At 47.1% G+C, this 13986-nt stretch overlaps 1 protein-coding gene across 10 annotated transcripts in view; it reads left to right on the top strand.

The window, feature by feature from the left end:
* The first annotated feature begins 300 nt into the window (after nt 1–300).
* The window catches only part of LOC118014426 (quinone oxidoreductase-like protein 2), a 42164-nt gene continuing 28478 nt past the window's right edge, over nt 301–13986 (top strand). For 6 of the 10 annotated variants that reach the window (XM_035010728.1, XM_035010730.1, XM_035010724.1 and 3 more), the window contains exons 1-7: nt 302–578; nt 2845–2941; nt 4274–4332; nt 4872–4937; nt 5647–5756; nt 7420–7501; nt 11570–11751. In XM_035010728.1, the coding sequence (XP_034866619.1) occupies nt 342–578; nt 2845–2941; nt 4274–4332; nt 4872–4937; nt 5647–5756; nt 7420–7501; nt 11570–11751 (833 nt within the window). In that variant the 5' untranslated portion in view covers nt 302–341. Of the gene's footprint in view, nt 579–2844; nt 2942–4273; nt 4333–4871; nt 4938–5646; nt 5757–7419; nt 7502–11569; nt 11752–13986 lie in introns of all 10 variants that reach the window. The other 4 variants (XM_035010723.1, XM_035010725.1, XM_035010731.1 and 1 more) reach the window with 2 other exon arrangements.

The raw sequence follows: 13986 nt of genomic DNA on the forward strand, positions 1-13986 counted from the left end.
AGTCTGGTTTTAAAAGTCTCCCAAATTTGTTAGTAAAATGTCAACAGAGCTTAATCTCCGCCGATCTATTCCTTTTATTTGTTTTCTTTCCTCTCCAGCGAGCTCCACCACCGGGGAGGCCGGGGCCCAAAGGGCTCAGACCCCCGGGGAAGCACGGCGCCCTGCGGGTGGGGTGACCCGGGCGCGGTCCCGGCCGCCGCCGCCCGCCCGGGTCGGGTCGCGGCCCGTGGGCGCCCCGCCGGACGCTCTTCCGCGGTCCCCGGGGCCGGGGCGGGGCCGGCGCTGTGTCCCGCGCTTCCTGCCACCTCGGGCCCCCCTCGCGCGCCGCCCTGCCCCGGGCCATGGCGGCGGTGGCTCGGGGCCGGGGCCTCCCTCGGGCGTGGCTCTGCAGGTGGGGCCCCGACTGTCCCCTGGGCCCCGAAAGGCAGCCGGGGGCCCCCCGTAACCCGCCGCTTGCTCTGTGTTGCAGGAGGGCGGGGCCGGGCTGCGGCCGCCACTACCGCGCCGCGCTCTGCGCCCAGCTGAAGCAGCCCTTGGCCATCGAGGAGGTCGCCTCCCGCCCAGTCCGGCCTCACGAGGTAGGGTGGTGGACCCCCGACGCTCCCTTTCACTCTCCCCTCCGCCACCCCCGCCCCCGCCCCCGCCCCCGCCCCCGCGGGCTTCGGTCCTAAATGGAGTTCCCAAGTGCTCACCTAGGGGGCGACCGGGAGCCTGCAGCGCAGCTCCGTCCTGGGCCGGAAGGGCCCTGTCGGGGTTCACAGAAAGGCCACAAGTGCTGAAGGAAGATTGCTCCCCCAAACTCAAATGTAGGCCTCTTGCTGAAGGCGCCGGAGCTGTTGCCTTAGAGACAGACAATTCTGATTTGTACAGGGCTCTGCATAGCCCCTTGCAGGTTATTGGTTTAATACACAGAAATGGACCCCATCCTTGGCTTCCTCTTCAGTGTCAGCATTTAATGTTTTGTCCTCCCTCCTCCCCTAGACCAGTCCGGTAACGTCTGTCCTATAATTCTGAGTACGTGCCTTGTGCCCTCCTCTGGTGAGTGCCCTGATGTGGGGTGGGATTAGTTTAGGATTGTGGGCATTTCCAGTGAAATGTGGAGGTCACTTTGGCTCTGCTGGGTGACCTCTCTGGTGCCACGATGTCATCTCGAATGGAGAATGAGAACCTCTGAAAGGTGAAGCAAAGCAGGGAGCCTCAGCATCAGGGACCCCTGGTGAGAGGGGGCAAGGCGGCTGCAGCCCTGAAGTGTCACTTCCCTAGCAGGGACCCTGTTGTGAAATGGATTGTTTGAGTGAGCATATGATGGCGGCCGGTCTGCTTCCTGGGGTTCATGTGCTGAAAGACGTTTATTCTTGAATCATCCTTGAGGCGAGGTGGAGTGGCTTGAGGACCTACATGCGCCATACATGTCAACAGCTGGTGCGTCATGCACACGGTGTGCGCAGCCTGAAGGCTGGGCTCCTTGGTTCTGTTCTTTGCCCAGACACTGCCTCGTAAGGAATTAGCTTATGGGAGTTGGGTCTCTGTGAGTTTACTCACCATCAAATCCTCATACTCTGGAATGGTGCCTGGCACATGGCAGACACTCAAAACATTGTTGAATGGATGCATTTTGTCCATAGAAATGTCTCCTCACCAACATGGCTTCCTCTGTCCTAAATGGGAAATGTAAGCAAACAAAGAAATGAATGTCAGCGATTCTCTCAGCCTTCATTTTCTCCTGTTTCTCGGCCCTGCTCTCAGCCTGTGTCAGAATCACTGGGGCTTGGTAAAACAGATTGCTGGGCTTTGTCCCCAGAGTATCTGAATCCTTAGGTCGGGGTGAGTCCTGAGAATTTGAAAGTCTAAGTAAGCTCCCAGGTGACACTGAAGCTGGTGGTCTGGGAACCAGACTTGGAGACCACTGGCCAAAAGTGCTGGTTACAATGCTGCAGGCCTGCCTCTGCTCTAGCCTGGGCATGAAGCACAGAAGCTAGGGATCTAGAACTGGCCTCCAAGATGATTGCTGATCCCCAGAACAGCTGGTCATGTTACCCTTCTGCTTAAAATCCTTTAATGGCTTCCCACTGTGAAGGCTCAGAGCCTCAGTAAAGACTACGCACCCTTGGATGGTGTGGTCCCTGCTCTGTAGCCCCATCTCTTTCTCCTCTTTGTGCTCTGAGCTCACTGGTTTTTCTTTTGTTCCCATCACAGGGCTTTTGCACATGCCATCAGGTTTGGTTGTGTTAGCACCATATATTTCTCTCCTTAACATTCTGTGTAGGAGTTGTAATTTAACACATAAATCATCACAATTACTTGGCTGATGTCTGTCTTCTCCCATCCAAGTACTAACCAGGCCCGCCCGTGCTTAGCTTTCGAGATCAGACTAGATGGGGTACATTCAGGTGGGATGGCCGTAGACAGATATCAGATATCTACCATACTCTTAGCTCCATGAAGGCAAGAACCTGTCCATTTTGCCTCATGATTGCACACGGGCACTTAGTTCAGTACTTGGCGTATAGTAGATATTCAGGAACTATTTTGGTGCAACTGAATGAACTTTGTCTCCATGGACATGCACCACTCCGCTTTGCTGCTCTTCCCCTCCACCCCCCTCTTTTTTTTTTTCCCCTAAAGATTTTATTTATTTGGCAGAAAGCGAGAGAGCAAGCGCGACTGAGAGAGAGCAGGAGCAGAGGGGGAGTGGGAGAGGGAGAAGCAGGCTTCCCGCGGAGCAGGGAGCCCGACACGGAGCTCCATCCAAGGACCCCGGGATCAGGACCTGAGCTGATCAACAGCAGTTGATGAACCGACTGAGTCCCCCAGGAGTGTCTTGCTGCTATGTTTCCTTTGCAGGTCAGAGTTGATGTCCATTTCTGTGGAGTTAATTTTGCTGATATTTTGGTCTGCCGTGGTCAGTATCAGGAAAAGCCCCAACTTCCGTTCACACCTGGTGAGTATGAAGGGGCCAAGTGACTGCTCGGGAGAGAAGCTACAGAGTTTTCGGAACTGCGCGCTTCTCAGGCATGACGCTGGTGTTGCTTGCCTGCCCACAGTGATGCTTCAGATACGTCAGCCTCACCCCTGATTAGAAGCACTAGTGAGCCCCTTGTGGGAAGGTTCTATGACTGTCTGGCCCCTAGTTTTATCCCCCATCTTAGTATTGTGCCTGGCTCATAGTAGATGCTCAGTAAAGACGTTAACAATGCACAAATGAACAAATGAATTTTTACGTATCATGTCCGGCAGAGTTCTGATCGGAATCCTCATTGGTCCTCGTCACTCCCTTTCATTCCTTGTGAGTGTCTCAGTATTGTTTTTTCACTGAAGGGTCATAAACATGTTTGCAGCTAAAACTCTCAGTCCTCACAAACACAAATTCCCAAAGAAACCTAATATCAGAGGATCAGAAAGAAGAAAAAGAGTTTATACATTTCTAGCAGTCCACTGTCTGATTTTAATTATGCCCAATCTGATTACATTTAGCTCCTGAATATGTGGACAAATGACTGCTCTTTGTTCTTGAAATTTAGTTAAAGAGATAGAAGTACAGCTTATTGTGTATATAGTACATGTATATTTTATACAGACATACACTATTAAGGATACAGTGATTGCAAAATAGTTGCTGTGTTTTGGCCTTGGGGTGTTTTGTTGTGTCTCGATATTTGGAACCATTTCCCTCTGTTTGTATTTGCTGACATGCTGGATGGAGGGAAAATGTCATAGTTAATTGACTTATTCCTCTGGCAGCTCAAGTGGGGAATGTATGATCATTAAATTCAGAAATTTTGGAGGTGGAAGAGGAAAGAGCAGACGACATCAGTTCATCCAAATTGAGCCAAGTACTGTATGAATAAATACAGTTCATGTCCTTGAGGGCCTCACAGTCTACAAGAGGAGATACAGAAACAGATAAATACACTATGATGAACATTGTAATTGGGGTGCTGTAAAGAGCCCAAGGCCCCTGTGAGCAGGATCAAAAGTACTGGTGTACCTGTGATTCTCTGTGTGTTTGCCCATTCTTGAAATTTTCATTTGTAAATTGGTAAGAAGGTAAATTGTAAAAAGGGACCGCTATCACCTTTCAGGTTGTGATCATGAAATCTTAAGTTTACTTTCCTGTGCTTTGGGTACAACGCTCTTCCCTGGGGGGCCGTGGGGGGACACTTAAGCCCTCTCAGCTCTAAACAGCGGATGGGATGGCCTGTTGATCAGGCTCTTCTCGTCTCCATGGTGCTGGGCTTTATAGATAACCTAGTGTTTAAACAATTTGTTTTAGGAATGGAGTTTTCTGGGACTGTCCTGGAGACAGGCACAGATGTCAGCACAGTGAAAGAGGTAAATGAGTTGACATCTAGGGAATTGATGTGTGTGTAGCCATGAGAAATGTGCTAACCTCATTTGCAGCCAAAGCGTCTTGCTTCTCTTGGCCTTTGCCAACAGACGCCAGAGGGAAACCAAGATGAAGGGGGAAGAAACTAATTCTGAATTGGAGGAAGGAAGCCGGTGGAAGTTCCTGGCTTCGGAAAACCTTGTATTACTAAAGAAGGAGCACCTCAGTCTTCAGTTACTGAGAGGATAGAACATTCTCAAGTTTTAGCCTCTTGTGAAAAAGATACTGGGATTCTAATGTATTTCAACTTTTTCCTTACTCTGTCCTGTCCAAAATGTGCTCATAGTGTCTTGGCATCCTGGTGGGGGTATTGAGAAGATGGTTGAATTATTTACTAAACATTAACTCTGAAGAGATGATTTTGGCAAACCTGTGTCTTATGGGTCAGGAAGAAAGATTTTCTTTCTTTTTTTGATTAATTTGGTAAGAGGTAAACGGCAAGGCCATGCATTTGAAGAAGCCCTTAATGGTATTTTCTCTTCAGGGAGATCAAGTTATTGGCGTGAGTGGTTTTAATGGTATGGCTGAAGAATGCATCGTTGACCAAAAGGTATCCCTAGCTCTCAGTGTGTCTGCTTGGAGATTTTTTTTCTCCTTTCTTTTCTTTAATCTCCACCTAGCTCTCCTTCCTTGTTACCCTTCTCTCCCCCTTCTTTGTATTTGTATCTCAGCCAAGCACTTCTTTCTTTCAAATGCTAAAGACTTTTCTATGTTGGAGTGACAACCCTGCACAGAGCTTTGTTTGTGTGGAGTGGTGAGGTGAAGAAGGGCATTTTGTTTTGCGAGTCCTGGGGCAACTGGCTGGCTGTCCAACTGGACCATAGGTAGTTTTGGTAGAAAACCTGGTTTGGGGCATTGAGCTGGATATAATAGGTTTCTCCCCCACATCACATTTGTGAAAGAGCTAGTCTTGGGTAGGCGTGTATAGGCAGTGAATGGCAGCCCCTAGTGGTGAAGGGTACGCATTTTTCCCCCCACAGCTTTATTGAGGTAAGAAGGACATAGAACCATCCGATTCATCGATTACAGTACAGTTCCATTCTCTGAAACTTGGTTCCATCCCGAGCTAGATGCCAGCCTTGGGATTTGTGAAGACCCATACACCCAGGTTTTGAACTCTGTCACAGCTTGCTTCGTTTTGACTTCTGGTGGGTTTCGGTTCCTTTACACATCAGTCACTCAATCGGATCATAATGTTTACTGAGCAGCCTTTATGAACAGGTACATGTGCTTAATCCCTAAGTTATCTCTTTTTACAGACATTGTGGCACATTCCAGAAGGGGTCCCCCTCCGAGAAGCTGCTACCCTGCCTGTATCTTATGGCACTGCTATTTTGGCCTTGGAGCATCGGGCATGCACTCGGCCTGGGTAAGAGGCTGTGTAGACAACCCAGGGCTAGTATCTCCTTCTGAGATCAGAAGTGCCCAGCAAGACCCTGCCCTTTCCCTTCCTCTCCCTAACCTTTAGCTCTTGTTCAGTTGGTGTCAGGAAAGGCCAAAGGAAGGTAGTGGCCTGAGACAGGGGTCCAGTGTCTGAGATGGAATGATAGACTGTGAACTTGGCCAATATGAATTTGGGGAAATAGCTCTTTCAAACCTGGCCACTTTGGAGATCACCTCCTAGAAAACCTTACATTTTCTTTCTTTCTTTCTTTCTTTTTTTTAAAAGATTTTATTTATTTATTTGGCAGAGAGAGACACGGTGAGAGAGGAAACAAAAGCACGGGGAGTGGGAAAGGGAGAAGCAGGTTTCCCGCAGAGCAGGGAGCCCGATGCGGGGCTCGATCCCAGGACCCTGGGATCATGACCTGAGCCGAAGGCAGACGCTTAACCAACTGAGCCACCCAGGCGCCCCTCTTTTATTATTTTTTAAAAGATTTTATTTATTTATTTGACAGAGAGAGAGAGAGCACAAACAGGGGGAGAGACAAGCAGAGGGAGAGGGAGAAGCAGGCTCCCTGCTTAGCAGGGAGCCTGACATGGGGCTTGATCCCAGGACCCTTAAGGCAGATGCTTAATCAACTGAGCCACCCAGGTACCCCCAAAACCTTACATTTTTTAAAAAAGATTTTATCTATTCATTTGAGAGAGAGAGTGAAAGAGAGAAAGCAAGGCGGGGAGGGTCAGAGGGAGAAGCAGATTCTCCGCTGAACAGAGAGCCCGATGTGCGACTTGATCCTGGGACCCCAGGATCATGACCTGAGCCAAAGGGAGACGCTTAACCCACTGAGCCACCCAGGCGCCTCAAGCCTTACATTTTAGAGAGTTGGTTTCTGTAAACTTGGTTCAGTCTGGTTTTAATGGAGTCCTGTGATGTTTGTTTCTGTGAGGCATGGCTGGGTGTGCCTAACTAGGGTATTTCAAATTCAGAGGTGCAGAAATTTCCCACTTTCCCTGCAATATTTGCCCTTTGCCCTTTTCAGAGAGATCGGAATTACTCCAGAGAGGTGACTTTAACTGAATAGTGGCCATTCCTTGATCACAACCTTCTAAACTTCAGCAACATTTAGTATGAGTGTGATCTTAGGACAGAATTTCTGAAGCCAAAGGAAGAGTTGCCCTTGTCATGAGGAAGAGGGTCCCTAGAGAGATTAAGGGATATTTTTCCTGGGAAGTCTTCAAGTGGACCAAATTGGCACCGTTCAAGCAGTCACGTACATAAGCCAGCCCCAAAGCCTGGAGAATGGGTGTCCATGAAGGGCTGAATGAGATGGCCTTGAAGTCCTCTTCTTGCTTTAAAGTGTTCATGAAATCATGGGCGCCTGGGTGGCTCAGTTGGTTAAGCGACTACCTTCGGCTCAGGTCATGATCCTGGAGTCCCGGGATCGAGTCCTGCATCGGGCTCCCTGCTCGGCGGGGGGTCTGCTTCTCCTTCTGACCCTCCCCCCTCTCATGTGCTCTCTCTCATTCTCTCTCTCTCAAATAAATAAATAAAAATCTTTAAAAAAAAAAAAAGAAAAAAATGTTCATGAAATCATATGATTGGATGATTTTTGAGGGTTTCTGAGGTAACGTTCGTCTTTCTCTGGCAGAGAAACTGTTTTAGTGACGGCAGCAGCTGGAGCCACAGGCCTGGCGGTGGTAGATGTGGCAACGAACGTTCTTCAGGCTCAGGTATTTGCATGTTAGAGTCTCTGTTTACAAAAAATCATACCTCTGGTTTTCAAACATAGAGCATATTCATTCACTCGCTCATAAATATCGTGGGCAAGGCCCTGGGGATATAAAGTAACCCAGGGTAGGATCTTGCCATCTGTTTGCCTGCAGACCGGTGAGGGGACATGGGAGTAGATCACTCGTCCTTCCAGTTACGGGAACCTGGCGAGAGCTGACTTGCCTCGTGGCCTTTGCAGATTCTGTTCCCTTGACCTGTAATGCTCTTCTGAACTGTCTCCCTCTGCACTTCAAATTTATTTATTTATTTATTTATTTATTTTCTTTAAAGATTTTTTTTTTAAAAAGATTTTATTTATTTATTTGACAGAGAGAGACACAGCGAGAGAGGGAACACAAGCAGGGGGGCGTGGGAGAGGGAGAAGCAGGCTCCCCGCAGAGCAGGGAGCCCGATGCAGGACTCGATCCCAGGACCCTGGGATCATGACCTGAGCTGAAGGCAGTCGCTTAACCAGCTGAGCCACCCAGGCGCCCAAGATTTTTTTTTTTTAATTTATTCATTTGACAGAGAGAGAAAGACAGCACAAGCAGGGGGAGTGGGAGAGGGAGAAGCAGGCTTCCCGCTGAGCAGGGAGCCCAATGCGGGGCTCCATCCTAGGACCCTGGGACCATGACCTGAGCTGAAGGCAGACGCTTAACTGCTTAACCGACTGAGCCACCCAAGCGCCCCTCTGCACTTCAAATTTAAACTTTGTCCCTCAGGAGATGTTAATCTCTCCTCTGCCCCCTCCACCCCCAGCTGTTTGTAGATGGTCTCCTCACATCCTGTACTTCTCTTTCATGGTGCATACCCCAGTGTGTGGTTAATCCTTTACTTGGGTCATGACTGGATTACTGTCGCCCTCCTACTTGACTGGAATCCCCATGAAGGCAGGGACAGTGTCTGTTTGGCTCATTACTGTAGTCCCAGCAGTTGGCATGTACCTAGACCATAGTAGGCACTCAGTAACTATTGTTTTTTTAAAGATTTTATTTACTTATTTGACAGAGAGAGAGAGAGAGCACAAGCAGGGGGAGTGGCAGGCAGAGGGAGAGGGAGAAGCAGGCTCCCCGCCAAGTGAGGAGCCCGACGCAGGACTCGATCCCAGAACTCTGGGACCATGACCTGAGCCAAAGGCAGATGCTTAACCAACTGAGCCACTCAGATGCCCCTCAATAACTATTTCTTGAATGAAAGAATAAACAAAGGAAAGAAAGACCCAATTCTCTGCAGGGGCGTTGCTCTGAGGCTGTGGGTGTCAGATAAGGAGAGGATTTCTTGGAGACAGTAGGCATTTAAGGTGACTTCTGAAGGACTGGTAGCAGTTGAATAGAGGAAGAAGAGAGGTGAAGGCCATTTTAGTGGTGGGAGGGCATGTCAGAAGACAGAGACATGAGATCTCCCAGGATGCATTCAGGGAATTGCAAGTAGCATCTGTGGAGCAAAGGATCTGGGGATGGGGCGTGGGGAGGGGAATGGTGGGAGAAGACTCTAGGGAGAAAGACAGAGGCATGATCATGAGGCGCTGAAGAATTTGAACCCTTATTGGAAGCTCTCAGGAGCCACTAAGGACTTTTAACAGGGAAGTGCCATGATCATATTTGCATTTTGCCAAGTTCATTCTGGTAGCAGTGGGGATGCGAGATGGGGCAAGGTCAGGGGTAGTCCGGAGGAAGTAGAGAGCCTCTGAGAGCAATCCAGGCTGGTGGTGATGATACTTGAACCAAGGCACTGGAAGCAATGAATCGGGAGGTACTAAAGTAGAAGAAAATAGAGAGTTTGATCCTCATACAGTTGAAAGAACAAGGACTTTGAAATTAGTCTGACCTAGGTTCAGAATCTAATGCTGCCTCCATCTTAATTGCTTCAGTTTCCTCATTGGTAAAATAAAGCTTTCCTCATATGGAGTCGTTGTGGGAATATTGAAATTACACGTGCAGTATGCCTGCTAGAGGGCATGGCATGTTGGTAAGAATCTCTTAAAAAGGGAACCTGTTATTATTAGACATTGAGTGGGAAGGAGCAAACTAGGTTAACGTGTGGATTTGCCGTTTATTGCAGTTGAGAACACAGGAGGGAATGGTGAGCTCAGTTTTGGAAGCATTAAGTGTGAGGTTTCTGTGGCGCGTGCAGTTGGGATGTCCAGAAGGCACCGAGATACCCAGGTTTGGAGATAATTGGATTGCTCTGGAATTTCTTCAGGTGGCGTCTCTCCTTTCTCGCATTAAGTTCTCTTTGGGAAGGGCATGTGAGTTCTGAAAGCAATCTTAGCTACCAGGAGGCTCTCCATGGAATATTAACACATTTCATGTCAAAGCAAGGGCTTTTAGCACCTCTCAGTGGGGAGACCAAAATTAGTCTCCTTGTCTAAAACCACTGGCTGTTTACCATTTCTAGGAAGATAAAATTGCACCATTTGTTTTGATTAGTGATAGTAGGTTAAGTAGAGAGAAAAATTCACTTCAACTCCGATATTAAAATTAACCCAAGCTGTATATTCTTTTGTAGCCATAATGGTTTTCAGCAAAAGCGAACAACAAGAAAATAATAAAAATAACTTAAAAAATGTCATCATGCCACCTACTTGGAACAGGTTATTTTGAGAACAACCTCCATTCACAGCATTTCGTATTGCTTTCAAAGTGCCTCCACACCAATTACCTTACCCCCCGATCCTAACAAACCCCTGGAGATGGGTCATGTGTTTATTATCCCTATTTCACAGATAAAGTAAGGCACCAGGGGAGACAGGGGTTCGTGGCAGGTCTCACTGGCACCCTTTTGAGAATCTAGATTGGTGTCAACTCCCTGATCCTAGGCCGGTGTCTGCCCTCCGGTGTGGTGTGAAGGTACTTGAGGGCAGCTTTCAGGTTCAAATAGTTCTGGGTGAGTTTGAAATCTTCTAAGGGCACTGATGATCTTGTGTGTTTGAATGCAAGTTCTGAATGTCACCTTGGGGCCCAACTGCCTGGGCTGGTGGGTGCTGAGCCTGGGTTAATTACTTAACCTCTAGGTCTGTGACGCCATCTATAGAATTGGCGTAATTATACTGCCCCTGTAATGTTCTTATGAGGTTTAAATAGAATACATGATTGTGTATGTGTAACAATAGATTCCATTTATCTAGCACTTTATTTTTCAAGTGCCTTATGTACAGTATTCGATTTGATTTTTAAAATAAATCTTGTTTTACGGATGAGGTAACTGAAGCTTAGGGAAGCTGGTGGGCAGCATAGAGGTTAAAAGCATGAACTCTGGAGATGGACAACCTGGGCTTGATCCCAGTTCTGCCTCCCATTAGCTGTGTGACCTTGAGCAAGTTACTTAACTTCTTCTGCTTCAGTTTCTTCATCTCTAATATGGGGATGCTCATAGTGTGTGTATCGTTGGGTTATTAAGACTAAGTGAGTTATGAATATATGTAAAGCATTTAGAAGAGTACCTGGCACATAGTGAGCATTATGTAAGTATTACATTTGTCTTAGGTAACGCTGCTAGTTAGTAGCAGAGCCAGGATTTGAACTCAGGTCTTTCCGACTTGAAGATCTTTTTACCGAATCTTGTTTTACCCTCTGAGAAGCCTTTCGAGATCTCGATCTAGATTGACTACCTCTCATTTGCACTTCTGCAACCCTCTGTTCTTCCCCACCTTCACACTGCTGTATCTTGCTATCTTGACTCTAGGCTTGGGTATCTTTATTACTTGACTCATAGTAGGTGCTCAGGAAATGACGGTTTCATCCACATTTGGAGAAGACTTTCTGAGTGTCTCCTGAATCATCTCCTAGCTAGACTCATTGGGGTTCCAGGATTCCTGGAAATGTGAATCTCATGGCCAGTGGGTGTGGAGGGTCCAGTGTGATGGTGCTGAGGGTTGGCCTTGATGTGTGGGATTGAGGCTGATGCTGGGGCAGCAAGGTCACATTGGTTTCCTCGGTTAGTACCCTTTGGTGGGAAGCTGAGTGGGTAGGGTGAGCCCCTCTTGGTACACATTCTGGATCATCAGAAGCTTTGTGTTCTCTGTGCAGGTGATAGCTGCAGCCGGAAGTGACGAGAAGTGCAAGCTGGCGATGCAGAAGGGCGCACAGTCCACTGTGAACTATGGTCAGGGCGGCCTGAAGGAGGCAGTGAGGAAGCTGGTGGGCACTGGGGGGCTGAACGTGGCCATCGACACTGTGGGAGGAGATGTCTTCCTGGAGGCGCTCCGCAGGTGCGTGTGGTGGTCTTTCCAGAGGGGGTTGGACCTGGGCGTCTGCTGACACCTTTCCAGACCTGCCTGCCTTCTGGCCTTACTTCTCTTCCATTTTTGCTGCTCACTTTTCCTGTAAGCTTCGGTATCAACGAGAATAGCTGAGTGGGAGGGTGAAAAGGAATAGAAGCAGAGGGAAAATCAGGAAATGCTTAAATATAGAAAAACAAGATATCCAACTGGAAAATATCCAAAAAATGACTGCAGACTCTCTAGTTGGCAGTATTGAATGTGTTAGAATTTATGTATGTGTTAAATTCAGCTATGCTGGGCCCCATTAACTACTTTATATACATCGTGTGGGTAATTCTTGGGATCATCATTCAGATGTTAGCATGACCCAGGGGCAGGGGTGGTGGCAGGTCCCTAGCTCACCATGCACCAAAGTACAGACTCTTTTGATCTCACTGGTTTCAGAAGCAGCCAATGAGTTTTAGTGGGACTGTTGTATCCACACCAATTCTCATTCTGTTTTTAACCAGGGACTCTGGAGTGTTCCGTTAATACTGGTTTCATATCTCCTGTCATCCTGGCAAGCACAATTTTGTGGTTTATGTCAGTTTAAAGTTGAAGAAACAGAAGCAGACAGAACAGCATACCCACAGAAGGGACCCAGTTGGTTCTCTGGCCCCTGAGCATCAATGCACCATGCTGGGTGCTGCTTTGCTCAGAGAAGCAAAGACAGGAAGGTGTTGACTCCACAGTAGAGCCAGGACAGACAGCTCCTGGTTCTCACATCCCTTTTGCCTTCTGGGTAACGGCTAACAGTGTTATCACAAGCACTTCTCATTTCCCTCTAAAGAAAAAAAAGCAAAAACCAAAAACCAAACAAAGATACACATATTCTGTATCAAAGATGTTTACAAATTTTTAAAGAAGATTTTTATTTATTTATTTGATAGAAGGAGAGAGCACGATCAGGGGGAGCAGCAGAGGGAGAGGGAGAAGCAAACTCCCTGCTGAGCAGGGATCCCGATGGGGGACTCGATCCCAGGAGTTGAAGGCAGTTGCTTAGCCAGCTGAGCCACCCAGGTGCCCTGCTTGTGGCTTATTTTTATGTTTTCCTACTGAAGAACCCAAAGTGCTATAGGATGGTTCACCCCTGCCAGTTTGTCAGGTCAAGAGGAATTCCCAGCTGGGGCTTTAATGCATGTTGCTTTTTTTTTTTTAAAGTTGTGGTAAAATACACATAACATTATAAACATTTGTTAATGTAAAATTCACTGGCATTAAGTACACTCACAATGTTGTGTCCCTGTCCCCAGCAAAGACTCTATACCTGTTGAATAGTAACTGCTCCTTTCCCCCCAACCTCTCTGATAACTTCTATTTTTTATCTCTGTAAATTAATGTAGATTGCTTTTTTCATTCTACCCTTTTTATTGTGATTAAAAAAACATAACGTCAAATTTGCTATATTAACCATTTTTTTACATTAACCATTTTTAAGTATATAGTTCTGTAGTGTAAAGTATATTTACATTGTTGTGAAACAGATGTCCATCACCTTTTCATCTTGCAAATCTAAAATTCTTGACCCATTAAATAGCAATTCCTGTTTCTCCCTCCCCCCAGCCCCTGGTCACCGCCATTTTACTTTCTGTTTCTATGAATTTGAGTACTTTAGATATCTCATATAAGTAAATCATACAGTATTTGTCTTTTTGTGACTCGCTTATTTCATTTAGCCTAATGTCCTCAAGGTTCATCCATGTCATAGCATGTGACAGCATTTCCTTCCTGTTTAAAGCTGAACAGTATCCTGTTGTATGTATATAACACATTTTGTTTATCTGTCTATTGGCTGATGGACATCTGGGTTGCTTCTCCCTCTTGGCTACGGTAGATAGTGCTGCTGTGGGTGCAGGAGTGCAACTATCTCTCCAAGACCCTGTTTTCAGTGATTTTGGATATAGACCCAGAGTGGCATTGCTGGATTATACAGTAGTTCTATTTTTAATTTTCTGAGGAACCTCCATACTGTTTTCCAGTTGCGCCATTTTACAGTCCCACCAATAGTACATGAGGGTTTCCCTGTATCCTTGCTAACACTTGTTATTTTCTGTTGTGGTTGTTATTGTTTATAGTAGCCATTCCAAGGAGTGTGAATATATATATGTTGCTTTTTAAAATAATTTCTTTTCCAGGTGCCTGGGTGGCTCAGATGGTTAAGCGTCTGCCTTCGGCTCAGGTCAT

The sequence above is a fragment of the Mirounga leonina genome, unplaced genomic scaffold, assembly GCF_011800145.1.
Source record: "Mirounga leonina isolate KUSES-001 unplaced genomic scaffold, KU_Mleo_1.0 Mir_154, whole genome shotgun sequence".
Lineage (NCBI taxonomy): Eukaryota > Metazoa > Chordata > Mammalia > Carnivora > Phocidae > Mirounga > Mirounga leonina.